Source organism: Oncorhynchus keta, chromosome 30 (assembly GCF_023373465.1).
Source record: "Oncorhynchus keta strain PuntledgeMale-10-30-2019 chromosome 30, Oket_V2, whole genome shotgun sequence".
NCBI lineage: Eukaryota > Metazoa > Chordata > Actinopteri > Salmoniformes > Salmonidae > Oncorhynchus > Oncorhynchus keta.
The window spans coordinates 29,611,287-29,633,183 of NC_068450.1; the positions used below are offsets into that span (position 1 = coordinate 29,611,287).

The 21,897-nt window shown below is 45.3% G+C and overlaps 1 protein-coding gene across 12 annotated transcripts; it reads right to left on the minus strand.

Annotated features, from left to right (window-relative positions):
* Positions 1-1,681: 1,681 nt before the first annotated feature.
* Positions 1,682-21,863, minus strand: LOC118363369 (regulator of G-protein signaling 14-like). Of its 12 annotated transcripts, none has more exons than XM_035744140.2 (18): positions 21,752-21,863; positions 21,426-21,570; positions 17,998-18,019; positions 17,711-17,859; positions 16,367-16,459; positions 10,611-10,754; positions 10,236-10,415; positions 10,078-10,135; positions 9,904-9,971; positions 9,434-9,643; positions 9,248-9,324; positions 9,038-9,164; positions 8,757-8,832; positions 8,428-8,468; positions 8,243-8,336; positions 7,917-8,062; positions 2,058-2,096; positions 1,682-1,938 (listed from the first exon to the last, which is right to left on the minus strand). In XM_035744140.2, exons 2-17 carry the CDS (start codon positions 21,540-21,542, stop codon positions 2,058-2,060), a joined length of 1,641 nt encoding a protein of 546 aa, XP_035600033.1. In that variant the 5' UTR covers positions 21,543-21,570; positions 21,752-21,863; the 3' UTR covers positions 1,682-1,938. The 12 variants fall into 12 exon arrangements, with proteins under 12 accessions (XP_035600033.1, XP_035600034.1, XP_035600035.1 ...); XM_035744141.2 differs by having other exon boundaries at positions 21,426-21,654; positions 21,752-21,809; XM_035744142.2 differs by having other exon boundaries at positions 9,904-9,968; positions 21,426-21,814.
* Positions 21,864-21,897: the final 34 nt, after the last annotated feature.

Here is a 21,897-nt window from a genome sequence, read left to right on the forward strand (position 1 = left end):
CCATCCTCCCAGAAACCCTAGACCCACTACAATTTCTATACCTCCCAAACAGATCCACAGATGACCCAATCTCCATTACACTCCACACTGCCCTTTCCCACTTGGACAAGAAGAACACCTATTGCGAGAATTATGTTGACTACAGTGCAGCTTTCAACACCATAGTGCCCTCAAGGTGCAGCACTAAGCTAAGGACCCTGGGACTAAACATCTCCCTCTGCAACTGGACTTCCTGATGGGCCAACCACAGGTGGTGAGGGTGGGCAACAACACATCTGCCATGCTGATGCACCATTGATTGAATCACCGCTTGGTATGGCAACTGCTCGGCATCTGACCGCAAGGTGTGACAGTGGGTAGTGCTTACAGCCCAGTACATCAATGGGGCCAAACTTCCTGCCATCCAGGAACTCTATACCAGGCGATGTCAGAGGAATGCCCTAAAAATTGTCAGACTCCAGCCACCTTAGTCAAAGACGTTCTCTTCTACTGCACGGCCAGTGGTACCGGATCGCCAACTCTATGTCCAAAAGGCTCCTTAACAGCTTCTACCCCCAAGCCATTTGACTGCTAAACAGTTAATCAAATGGCTGACCAGACTACTTAACATTGGCCCCCTTAACACTGCTGCTACTCGCTGTTAATTATCTATGGAGTCACTTTACCCCTACCTACAGATTACCTTGACTAACCTGTACATACATACCAGTAGCCCCTGTACATAAGGAATCATAGCTTTCACCTGGATTCAAATCCAATTTTGTCACATGCGTCGAATACCACAGGTGCAGACCTTACAGTGAAATGCTTACTTACAAGCCCTTAACCAATTTTTCATTTTTTATAAAGAACATTTTTTTAAATAACTGCAGTAAGAAAAGTAACAACAAAATGAGGCTATGTACAGGGGCTACTCATTTGTTACTTTTCTTACTGCAGTTTAAATATTTTCTTTAAAAATAAATCTGCAATTGTTGGTTAAGGGCTTGAAAGTAAACGTTTCACTGTACCTGTTGCATTGGACGCATGTAACAACTAATTTTGGATTTGAATCCAGGTGAAAGCTATGATCCCTTACTGAAGTCGCTTGTTAAATCCACGTCAAATTCATGTAGATGAAGGCGAGAACCGGTTAAAGAATTAGTTTTTTTTTGGCGTTGAGACAATTGCAACATGGTTTGTGTGCATGTTCCATTCAAAGGGTGATTGGGCAAGACAAAACATGTCCGTGTCCTTGAACTAGTAGGTGTTGGTGGTGTGGTAGGTGTCAGGCGCATTAGTTTGCATTAGGAATTGCAACGCTGCTGGGTTTCGCCACACTGAATTTGCCAACACATCACAACTGTGGGAAGCATTGGAGTCAACATGGGCCAGCATCCATGTGGAATTCTTTCGAGACCTTGAAGAGTCCATACCACGGCTGTTCTGAGGGCAAGTGTAGTCATTTTGCTTATCTTTATCAAGGGCGTCAATTTTAGACCCCCACTGTACACACACAGCGCTGAGACTAATAAAAAAATATTTTTTTTTTTTTTAAATCCTCTCCCCAGCCCAACTTTGTCCCTCTTGTGAACCATGTTGACAAACTTTCAAAATGTCATAATTCTTACTGATAAAACATTATTGTTGGTGTGGTTATCTTCAGTATTTTGATCAGTTCTAAGGGAAGAGACTGGTCCACTCAACAGAATAGCTTTATTGTGAAGAATACACATTCAGTTTGGTAAGTACAGAACCATCATAGGTACCCCTGTGTGTTTCTCTAATTACTCACCAACTCAGTGTTTGCTTTAAAGTAAATGTGGAAAGGCAAGTGACGGTATGCATAAATAATGAGCAGATGGAAGGCTCATGGCCCGATATTCCTGCAGGGCCAAGCCGTCGTCACTTCAGCTCCTCTGTGGAGGACAAGTGCGTCTCAGAACCTTCTGGGCCCTCCTAAAAAGGCACACACAGTTTGGGATGTCAAGGTATAAAATAACACAATTAAATCTTGCATTAGTGACTATTGATTTGGGTAATGCTGTTAGTAAATAAGGATTCCAAACCACACACACCTAGACTGTGTCCAGGTCCAGCCCACCTGGAAGGGATTCCTATGAGGCAAGATAGATAATAGGTTAGAGATGTGTCACAGAGAAGGAGAGGGCTGAGGCAAGGGGAGGCTGCTCACCCCCCCTAGTAGGCTGGATTTGGACCTGTTCTTCAACTGTTTCTGGGGGAACGACGACACACACTGGATAGACAGAACATAAAATACAGGGAGAGTGGCTGAATCAGAATCACACCAGTGAATAAAGCCTGGAGGCAGCAGCACAGCCAAGTGCTGAATGAAACCGGATTTATGTGGCCTGTTCAAATGCCAGCCAGGAGTTACGATGAGACGGCTGGAACAATCGTGCTCCTTGGCTGCGCAATCCTCCGTTAGGTCCACAATTATATCAAATCTAGGGTTGGCTGTACACAAATTATTTAACTCTAACTTTAACAGCGGAGTCAATCACCACCTTCCGGAGACACCTGAAACCCCACCTCTTTAAGGAATACCTAGGATAGGATAAGTAATCCTTCTCACCCCCCCTAAAAGATTTAGATGCACTATTGTAAAGTGGCTGTTCCACTGGATGTCATAAGGTGAATGCACCAATTTGTAAGTCGCTCTGGATAAGAGCGTCTGCTAAATGACTTAAATGTAAATGTAACTCCTGTGGCCAATTGGAGGATAAGCTCGTTAGTGCATATATGTCAATGAACTAAGTCCACCAAGTGGCGACACTCACCAAGGGAGAGTATTCAAATCCTATTTTATTTGGTCACAGGCACCGAATAGAACTTACAGTGAAATGCCTACTCACAAACCTTAAATCAACAAGGCAATTAAGATATACAAATGAAAGCTGGTACTCACTTCACTGGAAGAAAAAGAAGAGCAGCAGTAAAATAACAGTAGCAAGTCTATGTACAAGGGGTACCAGTACATAGTCAATGTGCTGGGGCACAGGTTAGTCAAGGTAATATGTACATGTAGGTAGAGTTACCCTGACTATGCATAGATAATAAACAGGTAGTAGCAGCAGCAGAGAAGGAGGGGGGCAATGCAAATAGTCTGGGTAGCCATTTGATTAGATGTTCACGTGTGGCTCTTGGTCCTAGACTTGGCGCAACTGTAGTGCTTGCCATGTGGTAGCAGAGAGAACAGTGACTACGGCTGGAGTCTTTGACCAGTTTTAGGGCCTTCCTCTGACAGGTATATAGGTCCTGGATACCAGGAAGCATGACCCCGGTGATGTACTGGTAGTATGCACTACCCGCTGTAGTGCCTTGCAGTTGGACTCCGAGCAGCTGCCAGGCTGTGATGCAACCGGTCAGGATGCTCTCGATGTTACAGCTTTGAGGATCTGGAGGACCCATTCAAAATCTTTTCAGTCTCCTGAGGGGGAATAGCCTTTGTCATGCCGTCTTCACAGCTGTCTTGGTGTGTTTGGGCCATGATTGTTTATTGGTGATGAGATATTCAAGTTCCTTGGTGTCCACAACCTGCTCCACTACAGCCCTGTCGATGAGAATGGGGGCGTGCGCGGTCCTCCTTTTCCTGTAGTCCACAATCATCTTTGTTTCGATCACATTGAGGGAGAGGTTGTTATCCTGGAACCACACAGCCAGGTCTCTGACCTCTTCCCTATAGGAGACCAGAGTCCTGTGAATGGAGTTTTTCAAATCATGCTGTGGTAGAGTGACAAGCGATTGAGCCTGTGTAGGTGAAGGCACCCCGTGGATGAGGGTTTATAATCCCCAACTTCCTGCAGGATTCAGCCCCATCTCATTAACTATGGATGAGAGAGGTGGTATAACTTGACTCCTTATTACCATGGCGTCAAACATTAGCCACAATCACCACATGTACCATTCCATTTCCATGCAGCATCTAACCATTAATTTGGTCTAAAAATAAATACATGTTTTAAAAAACATACCTAGCCCAGCAATAGATTAACACCATCAAAGAGCTGCACCCCAACACCTGCGTCAGCTTGAACAGTTAGTATACCCTTACAAATACATGGGCCACAATACACTGAGCCACACTACAGTTGATGCCTCATTACTCTTAAAAGGGGCAATGTATAGTACATCATAGTGCAACATTGTATTGAAATGTATAATGCATCATACTGTAACGTTGTATCGCAACAAAGAGTTCCTGGCATGAGCATCTCTCCCTCAAAGGTGGATGGAGTGTTCTGCGGTAGTCTGTCAGTCTGAGGAAATTTATCTAGATGTTGATTTCAGGCCTGACTGGACTCTTTCCTCCTCATCCCAGAATCCATTGTGTTATAGAAGTGCTATTTAAAATGAGGACCTGTAGAATAAAGTTGCCCCAGTGGAACACCCACTCAGAAAACACTGCATATCGATTAGTCCACATGACTGACTCCGTAACAGCCTTGGTGACAGATCCAAATTGGACACTTAGGTGTGTGTACTATCCACACACTGCATCATAGGCACACGAACACAACATGAGGAATGTCCCCTTACAGACTTCAGCTAGGTTGGCAAAAAAATTAAATAATAATTCACCCTGGCCGCAACTCAAGTTTCTTCCCCCCACCATGTGAGACAGGAAAGGGTAGCTAGGTTTCCATCCAATTGGTGACAGATTTTCATGCAAATATTCTAAATTCTGCTGCATTTTCCCAGGGATAACATTAGCTATGCTAGATGTTGAGGTTAAGGTCAGGGTTAGTTAACATGCTAACTAACTAAAATCCTAAACATCTCCATGAAATTTGAACATGCGTTATAAGCCCGATCCTAATTATGTTTTTGCCTCAAGTAACCGTCTGTTTTTAGTAACCACACCAAATACATCACATACTAATTTGAGCATCTTGGATTTACATTTACTACGTTAAGTTTAGTCTTAGACCAGGCTGACCGATTGTGTGTTTCTACCAGTACGTGGTGATGTAGTGCACACAACATTTACTTCTGCCACGTAGGTGTTCATGTACCGAATAAAAATCAAAAGTTCAATGTGTTTCCATTAGATTTCACTCTACCGATAGTGGTGACAACAAAAATACCATTTGTGTTTGATCCAAAAATGTGGTCTGGGCCTTCGTATGGACGGTGTGACAATTGTAGAGCCTCTGGAGGAATGCAGAGGTCAAATTGAGCACCGTCGTGTGCCTCCGAAATGTTGTAACAATGCTGAGGGCTCCGTATTGACAATGATTGGTTAACGGTAGGTGGGGTCCTGTATAAACAAACTTCCTTGACAACAGCTCTGCTCAAAAGCTCTGTGCTGCTCAGCGAAGCACAAGTTGCCCTGACTTCTGCAAGTTGGCCTGAGGCTGTATCACCGTAACTGCAGATTTTGGATTGACCATGCAGCGCCTACCCGCACAGCATCTGTTGACTCAAGTCTGTGTACCAAGGCCAGAGTAGGCACATTGAACAGTTAGACGCTGCATGGTCAAATCTACAGTACGCATTTACCACCTGCTGTTCTGAGTGAAGACATCATTAATCTGCAGTTCTGAGTGAAGACAGCCTGCCAGCCACTCTTACACAGATATGACCTGATATTTACCTCAGTATTGAGTGAACTTATTCCCACAACCACATGGTCTTTTCAAACTCATTCGACCCCCCCCCGCCTAAAAAAGGACATTTAACACCCCTCCTCCACAAAGTAGTAACTGTCAGAGGCACATTATCACTTGAGACAACCTATTGGGTGTCATTTAGCTACAGCAGCAGAGTATTAGAGTGGGTAGAAAACCCCACAGTTCGGTCTGTCACTCAGGTGGTTCCAAACACCTATTAGGCAGTTCCCCAATGTCATAGTCAATTCATACCTAATAAAAGAAACTGACAAGCAGAAACGTGGAGGGCCGAGTGTCACCACCTAGCTGGCATCGGTGCTGGTGACAACTCAGAGATGTGGGAATTGGAGATTCACCATTACAGCCTACGAACACATACGAAGTCATGAGAATCACATAACCACCCCACTGATTCCAAGGACGTGTCCTACACAGTACATGATCACTGGCCAGCAGCTTTACTACACAGTTATATCCACCCTTTCTACGGATCCTGAAAGAGTTATCAATGCTGCCTCACTCTATTGGGCATTTAGTCACAGCTCAGCCATAAACTGCTCACCCGATCCCGATATCAGTTCCTTACAGTTGCCACCATTTCAGTGTTACCATAGAACAGTCTCCACCCCCCCACTGGCCAAGCACACAGCCTGCCGCTGTGTTGAGCCTATAGCCATTAACTCACCAACTGTTTCTACAAGCACTTACTGTCTAATGGATGGGTCTAGTTTTACACAAGCCATGCATTCCAATGCATAGCCTAATGCCTGCCGGAGTATCTCAGCACCCGTTAAATTAAAAGGATCGAGTTAAGAAGAGGTAGGACAAATATGCCACAACCCGATTTATATTCTACACATACATAGACCAGGATAATGTACATTACCACAAATATGGAACACATTTTAACTACAGTGAGTACCATTTTCAAATGACAAAGTGCTCACACCCACCACGCTTACCTTATCCCCTGCCTGGTCTTGTGGCACTACCTGGATATTACATGTGGGTCTGCATGAGAGACCAAATTGCCCTAGATAGCTGACAGCATCAATTACAGCTAAGCATCATCCGAGAGCGAGATAAAACAGACAGGATGAGAGAGTACACGTAGAGCACCGATGACTGAACACGTCCAGAAATCGCCAGAGGAAAATGACAGATTGCAAACCACTAGATGTGCATCCTCTGATCAGACCGGTGTGTTTAATATAAAAAGGTGAAGTCACTACTCCATTAACTTTTACATTTCTCCGAAGGATTGTCTTTCTTTGACTGAACAAAAATGAAGTGTAATAACTAATGCTTTCAAAACTATTTCACACTATTCCCATCCAGAGACACACACCCCATAAAATGGAAGTGGCTTCAGAGGGGCACCGTCAAGCAACAAGTTTATGGAGATGAAGCCAAGCTGCATCTCCATAGACAGGTGACGAACCTGTCTACAGTGTAGTCCAAGTGGCATGTTGAATTCAGATGAAGTCACTCAGATCAGAGAACTAAAATAGTGTGTAATTACGTTGGATGCGCATAGTCTGTCCTTGAGACATTACACTGACGGACATGAGATGAGTGTAACCAGTCAGCTAGAGGTACATAGATCAATGATACCTGATTTAATCATGTGCAATGAATGGAAAGGTAAGTTAATACTGAAGTTAGACCCTGAATGGCACTCTGATAACAGACAGAAGGTTTGACCATCACAGAGGACTTGGCATTCAAAGGATTGACCATCACAGAGGACTTGGCATTCAAAGGATTGACCATCACAGAGGACCTGGCATTCAAAGGATTGCCCATCACAGAGGACCTGGCATTCAAAGTGCAAACACAGCAAACAATGTGCTCAAAAGTATTAAATGCCAGATAGTCAATTAAATAAACTCACAAGAGAAAAGTGCTCAAATAAAACCAGTTAAATCTCAAATCACATGTACTCAAAGTGCTTAGTTAAATATCAAGTTCAACTTAGAGATGCAAGACCCTCATGAATGAAGTCAGGAATTGGAACCTATAACAGACTCTGCATTTCATTACATTTTGTACAAAAGTATGATAAGACATGCCTCAGAGCTTAGACAATCATAGGCAAAAGTGCTAGACTATTGCCCTCTTAATAGTTGGAGTCTTCATGTATACAGTTTGTTAAAATTTTAACCCCCCCCACACACACCACACATTTCCTGTGAGCCTGTGCGTTTGGAACCTGATGAGTGACAGACTCCAATAGGGGTGGGAGTGGAGTTGGGATGGTTCTCCGACTCCTCAGTGTCTGTGGGTGCTCCATCCCCCTGTCACCTCTCCAGCCTCCCCCTGTTGAGTCTCCTGGTCATGGACAGGTGGTTTCAGGAGGAACTGGGGCAGCTCCAGGTGTTCCTTGGTCAGCAGGCCTCTCTGGTCATCCACCCTACAGGCCTGGGCCCTGGACAACAGCTCCATCATCACTGAGAGACAGGAGGGAGGAGGCATGGAGAAAGAAATGCATGAAGTTTCTCAGACTAGGGCTAACAGCTACTAGGTCATCTATAGGGTTTAGTCCCATTACAGCTACTAGGTAGTCTATAGGGTTTAGTCCGGTGACAGGTGCAGTAAATAAGCCATGACCCCATGGTTCCGACTCGTACCCTCCATCTCATGGTTTTTCCTGACCCTGGGCTTGGCTCCGTCTGCCTGAGGAGACACATGGACCTCTGGGCCTGCTGGAGATCTACCGCTCTCCTGAAAAGTGTTTAGAACACCACACACATTTTACTTTAAGCTTTGGACTCCCAAACAAACTGGTTGTCAACAGTGTACCTGTCAGACTCACCTGTGCAACTGGAGTTTGGCCACTGATCCTGGGACTGCCAACTGGAATGACAAGACAGTAGTAAGTTCTAGATAGGCTACTGTACAAATTATGGAGTTTGATACCTGGGAAAATCCCAAGTGTCACATAGAAGAATAAAACATGAAGACACACAACCAAGTATCTCCCAGTAATGAGTAGCCCTCAGGGAGTGACCACTTACCCAAAGTGAAGGCAGTTGTGGTTACAGAGTTTAAAAGGTCTGGAACACCAGAACAATGCCCGGTCCTGGCCACCAGCGGTACAAAGCACTAGTTAACATGTGTGTGTGCTAATCTGTATGTATTCACCTTTGTCCAGCTGCAGCTTCTTATTGGCCAGTTTGAACACACTAGTGCTCATGCTCAGTGGCACATCACTCCCACTCTGCAAAACAGGATATGTTTACACAAATCTCTCAGTCAAAATCTTATTTTCCCTAACCCATACCTTAACACTAAACCCCCTAGAAATAGCATTGGACCTTAAGGGGATGAACAAAATGTACCCTGTTCGTCAAATGTGTTTGTTTACTATTCATGGGGACTTCTCGCCCCTACAAGTACAGGTAAACACGTCCATACACACCCACCATGGTGACCCGGGCCTGGTGTGATGCGAGTTGGTGTTTCTGTAGTACCGCAGACAGGGCATCCTGCAGAGTCTTACTGGACTTCACCATGATGCCCACTGTCTTACCAGTGAACACCACCTCCAACCTGAAACACACAAACACACATCAACACGGCACACAAGCACCGAGGGTCAGTAAGACAGAAAGAGGAAGTGACAGATGACTCACGCAAACGTCACCCTCAGCTCCAGGGAGACTTGCTGGTGCCTCAGTATTGAACAGTCCTGCTCCAGAGATAAGGGCTTCTATAGGAGGACATATGGGTAACTGTCATTTAGGATGTTGAGAGGTGAAGTGAGCATTGTTGACACCATTTAAACCTCTGGCTGGAAGACAATTCCCATTTTGGCTCACCCTGTCCTTTCCATGGAGGTAGATAATGATGTCTTTGAGGGGGAAGCCTCTCTTCTCACAGAGGCCAGACAGCATTTCTCTGAGGGGGAGGCCGGGCCGTATGGGGGCCAGGGATGCACTGCCATCAGGCAGGTAGACACAGCAGTAACCTCCCTCCACACAACCGCAACCATCACCCTGCCCCTGGTCTGAGGGACCAGAGCGACCATTCTAGACAAGAGAAGTCAGGGAGAAAGGGGGGGCAGATGGATAGGAAAGGAAGTGAGCGAGAAAGGGGAGCAGTAGAGGTAGTGATGAGAGAGGGGAACAGGAAGAGATAAGGGTGGAGGGGTGTAGTAGGAGGAGAGTGGGTGAGGAGTAAAAAGAGAGAAGGGAGGGTTGAGAATTAATGGTTATGCTTAATCTTCCACACATATATTTTTAAACTAATCTCCTCCCACATCCCAGATGCCCAAGTATGATGAATTTACCTCTACACTGCTGTTGGACATCCGATAGTCCTTACGAGACACATTCACCTTAGTGTATGACAAGTCTACTGAGAGGGGAGAGGAGAGAGAAACAGACAGAGGGTAAACAAACTAGAGAATATCACAGAGAGTTGGACAAGAGATGTGTAGGTTTATGGCTGAGGGGAAGCCTACCTCCCCATGATCCCCTCTTCTCCCGCTGCTTATCCCTCTGCTGAACACAGGTTACAAGCTATTACACAACCACACAGCCAAATTAAATAATTGAAATGGTCCTCATTAACAGTCAAAACATTGCTTTCATAGTCATTGTTGAAGTCCATCCATCCCACCTTCTTGTTGTCATTGAGGGAGCGGCTAAAGGTGGCCATGTTCTCCCATGATCCTGTGCTGGTAGGTTCAGCGGGGATGTTGGGTAGTGGCCTGCCCTCCACACTGGCCAGGGTACACTTTTGGTAAAGAGGGGAGCGGACGAAGCGCCTGTAGCTGTCCATCTTCATCAACTTTAAAATCTGATCCAGGGAGGGACAAAAACAGACACCAGTTACCAGAATGGCACTGGACTTTCTACACTATTACACTAGAGTTGGCCATGAGTTTGAGGTGTTCTACATCGATCACCTTCAAAAAAAACTAAATTCCAAGCGTATAACATGTGCAAGCTAGCTGGTCTGTGTATGCGGCAGGCAGATGGCAGCAGAGCTGACCTGTTTCTGGGCCTTGTCAAACATTTCAGCTGTAGGCTTCAGCAGGTCCTTCTCCTCCACGCGAGCAGTGTCGTCAATGTTCACAGCGTAGGGAGCGTGGTCAGACAGGTATGTCTGGAAGATGGCATGAGCCTCCTCACTTAACTATGGGAATAAGACAAGTCCCAAGTGACACCCTATACCCCATTTTTTTTACCTTTATTTAACCAGGTAGGCTAGTTGAGAACAAGTTCTCATTTGCAACTGCAACCTGGCCAAGATAAAGCATAGCAGTGTGAACAGACAGAGTTACACATGGAGTAAACAATTAACAAGTCAATAACACAATAGAAAAAAAGGGGAGTCTATATACAATGTGTGCAAAAGGCATGAGGTAGGCGAATAATTACAATATTGCAGATTAACACTGGAGTGATAAATGATCATGTACAGGTAGAGATATTGGTGTGCAAAAGAGCAGAAAAGTAAATAAATAAAAACAGTATGGGATTAGGTAGGTAAAAATGGGTGGGCTATTTACGAATAGACTGTACAGCTGCAGCGATCGGTTAGCTGCTCAGATAGCTGATGTTTGAAGTTGGTGAGGGAGATAAGTCTCCAAATTCAGCGATTTTTGCAATTCGTTCCAGTCACAGGCAGCAGAGTACTGGAACGAAAGGCGGCCGAATTAGGTGTTGGCTTTAGGGATGATCAGTGAGATACACCTGCTGGAGCGCGTGCTACGGATGGGTGTTGCCATCGTGACCAGTGAACTGAGATAAGGCGGAGCTTTACCTAGCATGGCCTTGTAGATGACCTGGAGCCAGTGGGTCTGGCGACGAATATGTAGCGAGGGCCAGCCGACTAGAGCATACAAGTCGCAGTGGTGGGTAGTATAAGGTGCTTTAGTGACAAAACGGATGGCACTGTGATAAACTGCATCCAGTTTGCTGAGTAGAGTGTTGGAAGCGATTTTGTAGATGACGTCGCCGAAGTCGAGGATCGGTAGGATAGTCAGTTTTACTAGGGTAAGCTTGGCAGCGTGAGTGAAGGAGGCTTTGTTGCGGAATAGAAAGCCGACTCTTGATTTGATTTTCGATTGGAGATGTTTGATACGAGTCTGGAAGGAGAGTTTACAGTCTAGCCAGACACCTAGGTACTTATAGGTGTCCACATATTCAAGGTCGGAACCATCCAGGGTGGTGATGCTAGTCGGGCATGCGGGTGCAGGCAGCGATCGGTTGAAAAGCATGCATTTGGTTTTACTAGCGTTTAAGAGCAGTTGGAGGCCACGGAAGGAGTGTTGTATGGCATTGAAGCTCGTTTGGAGGCTAGATAGCGCAGTGTCCAATGACGGGCCGAAAGTATATAGAATGGTGTCGTCTGCGTAGAGGTGGATCAGGGAATCGCCCGCAGTAAGAGAAACATCATTGATATATACAGAGAAAAGAGTCGGCCCGGGAATTGAACCCTGTGGCACCCCCATAGAGACTGCCAAAGGACCGGACAGCATGCCCTCCGATTTGACACACTGAACTCTGTCTGCAAAGTAATTGGTGAACCAGGCAAGGCAGTCATCCGAAAAACCGAGGCTACTGAGTCTGCCGATAAGAATATGGTGATTGACAGAGTCGAAAGCCTTGGCAAGGTCGATGAAGACGGCTGCACAGTACTGTCTTTTATCGATGGCGGTTATGATATCGTTTAGTACCTTGAGTGTGGCTGGGGTGCACCCGTGACCGCCTCGGAAACCAGATTGCATAGCGGAGAAGGTACGGTGGGATTCGAGATGGTCAGTGACCTGTTTGTTGACTTCGCTTTCGAAGACCTTAGATAGGCAGGGCAGGATGGATATAGGTCTGTAACAGTTGGGCCAGGGTGTCTCCCCCTTAAAGAGGGGGATGACTGCGGCAGCTTTCCTATCCTTGGGGATCTCAGACGATATGAAAGAGGTTGAACAGGCTGGTAATAGGGGTTGCGACAATGGCGGCGGATAGTTTCAGAAATAGAGGGTCCAGATTGTCAAGCCCAGCTGATTTATACGGGTCCAGGTTTTGCAGCTCTTTCAGAACATTGGGTAAAGGAGAACCTGGAGAGGCTTGGGGCGAGGAGCTGCGGGAGGGGGGAGCTGTTGGCCGAGGTAGGAGTAGCCAGGCGGAAGGCATGGCCAGCCGTTGAGAAATGCTTGAAGTTTTCGATAATCATGGATTTATCGGTGGTGACCGTGTTCCCTAGCCTCAGTGCAGTGGGCAGCTGGGAGGAGGTGCTCTTGTTCTCCATGGACTTCAGTGTCCCAGAACTTTTTGGAGTTGGAGCTACAGGATGCAAACTACTTGCCTGAAGAAGCTGGCCTTAGCTTTCCTGACTGACTGCGTGTATTGGTTCCTGACTTCCCTGAACAGTTGCATATCGCGGGGACTATTCGATGCTATTGCAGTCTGCTACAGGATGTTTTTGTGCTGGTCGAGGGCAGTCAGGTCTGGAGTGAACCAAGGGCTGTGTCTGTTCTTAGTTCTGCATTTTTTGAACGGAGCATGCTTATCTAAAATGGTGAGGAAGTTACTCTTAAAGAATGACCAGGCATCCTCAACTGACGGGATGAGGTCAATGTCCTTCCAGGATACCCGGGCCAGGTCGATTAGAAAGGCCTGCTCACAGAAGTGTTTTAGGGAACTTGACAGTGATGAGGGGTGGTCGTTTGACTGCGGCACAGCAGCGGATACAGGCAATGAGGCAGTGATCGCTGAGATCCTGGTTGAAGACAGCGGAGGTGTATTTGGAGGGCCAGTTGGTCAGCATGACGTCTATGAGGGTGCCTTTGCTTACAGAGTTAGGTTTGTACCTGGTGGGTTCCTTGATGATTTGTGTGAGATTGAGGGCATCTCGTTTAGATTGTAGGACTGCCGGGGTGTTAAGCATATCCCAGTTTAGGTCACCTAACAGAACAAACTCCGAAGCTAGAAGGGGGGCAATCAATTGACAAATGGTGTCCAGGGCACAGCTGGGAGCTGAGGGGGGTCGGTAGCAGGCGGCAACAGTGAGAGACTTATTTCTGGAGAGAGTAATTTTCAGAATTTGTAGTTTGAACTGTTTGGGTTTGGACCTGGAAAGTAAGCCTGCAAAGTAATGTCAGTCTCTGCAGTAGACTGCAACTCCTCCCCTTTGGCAGTTCTATCTTGACGGAAGATGTTATAGTTGGGTATGGAAATCTCTGAATTTTTGGTGGCCTTCCTGAGACAGGATTCAGACACGGCAAGGACATCAGGGTTAGCAGAGTGTGCTAAAGCAGTGAGTAAAACAAACTTAGGGAGGAGGCTTCTGATGTTGACATGCATGAAACCAAGTCTTTTTCGATCACAGAAGTCAACAAATGAGGGTGCCTGGGGACATGCAGGGCCTGGGTTTACCTCCACATCACCCGCGGAACAGAGAAGGAGTAGTATGAGGGTGCGGCTAAAGGCTATCAAAACTGGTCGCCTAGAGCGTTGGGGACAGAGAATAAGAGGAGCAGGTTTCTGGGCATGGTAGAATATATTCAGGGCATAATGCGCAGACAGGGGTATGGTGGGGTGCGGGTACAGCGGAGGTAAGCCCAGGCACTGGGTGATGATGAGAGAGGTTGTATCTCTGGACATGCTGGTTGTAATGGGTGAGGTCACTGCATATGTCGGAGGTGGGACAAAGGAGGTATCAGGGGTATGAGGAGTGGGACTAGGAGCTCCATTGTGAACTAAAACAATGATAACTAACCTGAGCAACAGTATACAAGGCATATTGACATTTGCGAGAGACATACAGCGAGGCATACAGTAATCACAGGTGTTGAATTGGGAAAGCTAGCTAAAACAGTAGGTAAGACAACAGCTAATCAGCTAGCACAACAACAGCAGGTAAAATGGCGTTGACTAGGCAACAGGGCCGACAGATAAAACAAACAAGCAGAATGGAGTACCGTGATTAATGGACAGTCCAGCGTGTATCAGCTATGTAGCCAAGTGATCAGTGTCCAGGGGGCAGCGGTGGATGGGGCAGGGGCGCTGGACTGGCGAGTGTTATCCAGGTTAAAAAACTAACAATGACTAAATCGCTTGTAGCTAGTTTGCTGGTTAGCTTCTGGATTTTCTTGAGTGTGTTCTAAAAATTAAAAATAATAGCGATTACGGAATTACATTGGGTGAGTCAGGTTCCCGGAAGGTATAAACAATTATTTATTTATTTTTTTAAGTCGGGAAGAGATAGAAAGTACATATGGGCCACTGAGAGTTTGGGACGCGGCGATGCAGACGGTTAGCAGGCCTGTGCTAACAAGCTAAGAGTTAGAAGGCCGGGGTAAACAAGGTAGCAGTTAGCAGACCTGGGCTAAACAAGCTAGCAGTTAGCAGGCCGAATTAGCAGGCAAGGAGATAGCGAGGGCTAGAGAGTTAGCCTTTGGGGGACGTTGCAATGGGGTGATTCTGTTTATTCCTCTTCATGCGGTGACATCGATAGACCGGTCGTGGGTCCGGGTATTGTAGCCCAGGAGTATGCTACGGTGGCAGCACAGGGGCTCTGGCCGGGCTAGCTTCAAGCTACGTGGGTGGAAACGCTAGCCAGGAGTAATCAACCAGGGCTGCGTTCCAATGTGTCCCTATTGAGCAGTGAATGGGCTATCAACCAGATTACCCTTTCTCCGTATTCCCGAAGGTGTCCATGTAACAGAATCATTTTACGTCCGTCCCCTCGCCCATACCTGGGCGCGAACCAGGGACCCTCTACACACATCGACAACAGTCACCCTCGAAGCATCGTTACCCATCGCTCCACAAAAGCCGCGGCCCTTGCAGAGCAAGGGGAACTACTACTTCAAGGTCTCAGAGCAAGTGACGTAACCGATTGAAACGCTATTTAGCGCGCACCGCTAACTAAGCTAGCCGTTTCACATCCGTTACATCTACAGCATTGTGACGTAGTTTTAAGCATTTATGTTGAAGAATAGCCGTAAGCTGCTACATTGCGCAAGTGGTCACCTGACGCTCCCAGAGAGATTCTCGCATAAAACACAGAGGTAGCCATTACTCCAATCAGTCCTACTGAAAAATGAATTGTCCCGTCGGATATATTATCGAATAGATATTTGAAAAACACCTTGAGGATTGATGGTCCTTCTGTAGCTCAGTTGGTAGAGCATGGCGCTTGTAACACCAGGGTAGTGGGTTCGATTCCTGGGACCACCCATACGTAGAATGTATGCACACATGACTGTAAGTCGCTTTGGATAAAAGCCTCTGCTAAATGGCATATATTATTATAAACAGCGTTTGCCATGTTCCCCTCGATATTATGGAGCTAATTTGGAATATGTTTCGCCGTTTTCATGACTGCAATTTCTGTCGCCTACAAAAACAATATTTTGGGAAAAAAAGGAACATTTGCTAACTGGGAGTCTTGAGTGAAAACAGCCGAAGCTCAAAGGTAAACGATTAAATTTGTTTGCTTTTCTGATTGCCGTGACCAAGTTCCCTGCTGCTAGCTGGACAAAATGCTATGCTAGGCTATCGATAAACTTACACAAATGCTTGTCTAGCTTTGGCTGTAAAGCACATTTTGAAAATCTGAGATGACAGGGTGATTAACGAAAGGCTAAGCTGTGTCTCAATATATTTCATTTGTGATTTTCATGAATAGGAATATTTATGTCCGTTGCGTTATGCTAATTAGTGTCAGGCGATGATTACGCTACCGCATGCGGGATGGGGCATCACTAGAGGTTAAGAGAAGACAGAGGAATAAGCCCATACCTCTTTCACCCGGGTGGGTGGAATCTCCCGGAACTTCTCGCAGGCCTGATAGAACAGGATATTCTCCGCACTCACCTCTGACCTCAGGAAGGCCTGCGTGACAACATAGACCTGATGAACAGATGACCTACCATACAGCTCCCATCAGATCTGATCAACAGATGACCTATTCACTAAATAAAATGTAAAAGATGACCAGATGCTCCAAAATATTTAGCTGTACAACCTGGAATAGTATTTGTGAGTTATGATCAGGCGTCGCTGTACCGCTGCCATATACCGCAGGCCCAGAGAGTAAATCAAATGCACCTATAGGTCTACGGCTAGCCAATCAGATACAGGCATCAGTTCGGTAAAATAACAATTATTTCAATGTATGCTTACTCAGCTGTGGCGCAAATAATATAAGTGATCTGTTACCAGTGTGATCATAAACCTCAAGTTTAGAAATGGTTACTTGTCTGAGAATAACATTGGCTATGCTTGAATTGCCCTGCCAAGACGCAGGGATAATGCATTGGGCCTATAGCCTACTGCACAAACCTCAGTACACAACTGTTTTAAATAAGTTATTGTTAAATAGGCTTGCGTTTTTTTTATTTATCTGAGCAGTAGACCTCAGCTAGCAGGTATTTTAACTTTTTTTTTTACCCCTTTCTCTCCCCAATTATGATCTTGTTTCATCGCTTCAACTCCCCCAATGGGCTCAGGAGGTGAAAGTTGAGTCATGCGTTCCCCAAAACAATGACCCGCTAAACCACACTTCGTAACCCCCGCCCGCTTTACCCGGAAGCCAGCTGCACCAATGTGTCGGAGGAAACACCATTTAACTGATGATCGAAGTCAGCCTGCAGGTGCCCGGCCCACCACAACGAGTCGCTCGAGCGCGATGAGCCATGTAAAGCCCCCCCAGCCAAACTCTCCTTTAACCCAAACGACACTGGGCCAATTGTCTGCCACCCTATGGGACTCCCGGTCGGTTGTGACAGCCTGGGAACGAACTCGGGTCTGCAGTTACCCCTTAAACACTTCACTTCAGCCTTAGGCCTCTTGAGTGACGCAATGGTCTAACATTTTATAATAAACAACGTATTTTAATGGTCATTAGGTTTAGGGCACAGAATGGTCTTCAAAATAAGATATAATTCACATAGGCTCAATCAACAAATAAGACTGATTCTAGTGCTAATAAATGTTGTCATTTTTTATTAAATCCCTGCTGTATGACTCCTCCCGTTGCTTTACTCTGAGAAAAACATGTTTTGCTTTTGCTGAGTGGCGACAAAGCAATCATTGTTCCCAATTAAAAGCAATGATTTCTGACGCTGAGTGCGTGTGGCTCACCTTGAAGTAGCATACTCCCATGGGGTCTTCCAATAGCGTCTCGAAGGACACAGCCCAGCTGACGACACTGCTGGCCGGGGCATCTCCCCCTTGGGCCTCTGGCAGACTGCTACAACTGCCCCCACAGCCACGACCAGACATGTTCAGCTCTGAGAAAAATCACACACACTAATAAAACCCATCCACACCCTGACGCCTCAGGGAAGCAGACTGACACTACTACCCGCACAGGCATGCTCATATTTGAGAAAGCTCTGAGACAGACAGGCACAAACACACAGGCTTACCGCCATCTGACACTGCCTGGCTCTGCAGAGACAAGGGGAAAGTGTGTCAGTCTCAGTCAAATACAATATCACATGTCAGTAATGTAAAAGTGGAGACCAACTTCATGGAATAGAAATACAGACCAACGTTATAGACCAGAATAACATTCAAAACAGGAACAATCACTCAACCAGGTATTGACAATGAGAAATCTCAGGCAGTGAATGAAGGACAAAAACACACCAATGCAGCATCAGGAAGTGATAGTGAAGACAAACAGCTGCATGTCTTTGATCTGACAGCTCTCCTCTACGTTAGAGCACTCAAGCAGGCAAGGCCCCAGCCCACATAGGAAGACAGGACAGAGAATGTTTTTTTTTTTTTCAGCCCCAGTGAAGCTTAGACATCATGTTCTTTCCCAAGGAAAGGTGAATTCGGGACAGGAATGTGCATGCTGTACTGAATGCAAACAAAAGACAAGCAGACATTCTACATTTCAGAGCACACTCGATGGACTTAAGCAAACCCTACAGCCTCATGCATAAGGTGCATCCTAGCTGCTAAGATGAGGAAACATAACTTTATGAGTCCACTAGGAGTGTTCTGGTTCTGGGGAGGTGTTCATAAAGTATCTTAGAGTAGGAGTGCTGATCTAGGATCAGGTCCCATCTGTCCATGTCTTAAGATCCGAAGTTAACTAGTCCTAGATCAGCATTCGTACTCTGAGATGCTTTACGAATAGGGTCCCTGATGAAAGACAAGATTCCTGAAAACTCACTGTGTTGTGTACAATAGTGACGCTGCAAATGACAAGATGCGTCCTTCCACGAGACCACCATAAGCATGAATTTCTTTGAGCGTGGGCACTCCAATCACACCACTCCTCGTATCCACCCGGACTCACTTAAGAAGTCTCAACAGCCTCCTGAGGATATGAGTCATTTCCCTGACATCAACACCCAGTGTTATGTGACTCAGTCATCAGTGATTGCGCCACAGAGGCAGAGGGACGGGTGGGGACACCACCACATGCCATTGAGATTGGATGTGATATCGCTGAGGGCAATCTGTAAACAATGTCTGTATACTTTGACAGTGGCTTAGATGCCTAGTCGGTTTCACTAACAGCCAACATTGTCTTGTAGCAGCTTTGGTATCACACGCCAGTCTACTTGGCAGCAGCTACATAGTTATTAATAAAATCACATGGTCTTCGCCTGAAAGGCATTACTCAAACAGAAACAGCGGTTTAAAGCATAGCCCTTTTCTCCATTGATAGCGGAGCACAAATGTCAGGAAACGCTTTAAAAGCAGGATAAAGCCTGATCACCAACAGACTTATGCTAATCTCCTCCTATGGAAATAGCAATTCTTAAAACATTTTAAAAACAAATTCTAATAAAGTCAACAGTTGGAGAATGGATGAAGATACTCCAAACTTTTAGAATGTTTATAATCCAGATGTTGACTGAATTATAGCACATAAAACATTTTGGCACAGACCGATGGAGTTCAGTAATTTGGGGGGAATTAAGGTTTCAATTTGTCAAATGTCAGTCTTTTTTTTTGCGAAGGCACTCATACATTGTATCAGGTATTTTGTTAAAATATGTTGCGTCATTTGCATAACTACACTGGGTGTATTTACCTATATAAATTAACATAACAGAAACAGGGCTGCAACCACCCATCACCTAGGCCTACCTGCACTGTCTATACTTCCTCATTAATTACAGTTGTCACGTTCTGTTGTAGAATTTACCAAGTGTGTTAATATCAGGATACCCCATTACATTTTTATTTTTTTAATAAATAAACTTAGCTCAAGATTACATACTTCACATTATTTATGAGATCAGACATAAAATCACTAATCTGAGTGATCATTTTCAGAAGTTCCTTTCATTTCAACACATTTGTAAACATGGCAACTGTATAAAATGACTTCAATTGCATTAAAAAAATGAACATGCATCAAAGGAGCTCTTTGTGATGTAGGTGTCTAGACGATGCATTAAATCCCTGTCAAACGCTTTAGCGTTCTTAGAGATTCAAAGGAAAGACAATGTATCCCATTTCAGGCATTACGCACAGACAGGTCATTACAAACACTTCCACAGTTGTAACGTAGGTGTCCCTTCCACGAGACTGTTGAGCTAACGAGATTAGCATGAGGTTGTAAGTAACAAGAACATAGACATATCCGATATTGGCAGAAAGCTTAAATTCTTGAAAATCTAACTGCGATGTCCAATTTACAGTAGCTATTAGTTAAATAATACCATGCTATTGTTTGAGGAGTGCACAATTTTGAACATGAAGTAATTAAAACAAATTAGGCAGTCTCGAGTCTGGGCTACAGGCAGTTAGACTTGGGTATATCATTTTAAGCAAAAATGAAGAGGGAATAAAACCTTAGAAGAAAAAAAAAATGGCACAAAGACTATGGAAGAGTTGCAGGAGTAAAATATAAGGAATCAATCCTACGAGATGTGTCAAATTAATTTTGCACCCCTCAAACACAGGAAATATATGGCTGAAAAAAAACTGATCCTGAGGTGGGTGGGGCATGCGCATTGCCAATAGATCCTTAGGTGACCCAGAAGGCATCTTGACTTGAGACCAGCTCTAGATAGGGCAGTGGAGAGAAATCCAGAAGGACTCACCGTTTTGAACAACGCAGATAGAATTTTGTTGAGTTGACTCCTACTCTACATGGCAGAGATGCATGTCTGTTCACATGATATATGTCTATCTGAACAGTATGTAACATTACACCTCACTGAATTCAACCCAAGTCTACAGAGAAACAGACAACTTACCATGTGACCAACACCAGGAACACCCAGAGTCTTTATGTTCTTAGACATGGTTGAAGTACCGGTGGGAATCCAAAATTATGCACACCCATTGAGGGTGTCACAGCGAAGTGATCCACCCTGCACTGACACACTTAGGTCCTCCTCATTCAGGACTCCCTGTCATTTCCTGTCTGAAAGGAAGGGTTGCTGTGGCAATGGGCCGCAAAAGGGGAAGCAGGGTTACAGTGATCAAACTGCTTTCATCTTGGCTCTTGAGAAACTCTCTGATGTGGGTGGTGTGCTTGTGTTCCTGTCCTACTGTATTTCAGACTAGACAGTGTAGGCTGTGAGACTTAACTCAGGTGAAAACTCGCCAGAGCAAATATGGCTACCTGATATAGCACCAACAGTGCATTATGAGAACAGGTTGTGGATCCAACCACAAGAGCTGTGACTGCACTTCCCACCCCATTAGAGATAGCATTGTCAGCAGCCAGCCCTTTAATTGCCAGTGGATAAAGGCACATCCAGTCAAAGATTAAAACATTCAATAGGCTACTCAAAGTAAATATTTCCAGAAGAAAATTGTCTAATTTATTTCCAAAGATGCCAACGAGTTGTTTGAGTCTTTCTACAACTAGGCATACCTTTATTTGAGTTGGTGGACAGGTATCGTTGTAGGTGTTCAGTTTCCCAAACTTGTACTGAGCAGTTCTCTTCGCCAGCCGAGAGAGACTTCGGCAGAGCCCGCTGAAGGCCACCATCTTCCGGAGAAAAAGCTTTTGGGACTGACTTAAAATGTATTTGCATAGCACTATGTGAGACAGGTGTTTGATAAGAAAGCAGGTAAAAATATAAAACTACCGCTTGAAGAGTCTGCAAATATTGAAAAGGAAAGATGCATTTGAAGAAGATATACTATTTAGAAACATAAGAATACATGTTATAATTCAGACATAGACCCATAGCCTACCTACAAAAACTGTTTGGACCACCAATTTAGTTCACCTTGCCTCTCTCCAAGTCAAAGTTCAGGGCATGGTGCTGGAAACACCTATGGATCAAATCTAAAAGCCAATCAAGTGGAGCCAATCAAGTGGAGCCAATCAAGTGGAGCCA

Coding starts and splice junctions, on each gene's coding strand:
- LOC118363369 (XM_035744140.2), bottom strand. CDS start 21,542: ATGGTGGCCTTCAGCGGGCTCTGCCGAAGTCTCTCTCGGCTGGCGAAG. Junction 18,020..21,425: donor GTCCACCAACTCAAATAAAG/GTATGCCTAGTT, acceptor TTGTCTCTGCAG/AGCCAGGCAGTGTCAGATGG. Junction 16,460..17,710: donor TGGGAGTATGCTACTTCAAG/GTGAGCCACACG, acceptor GTTGTCACGCAG/GCCTTCCTGAGGTCAGAGGT.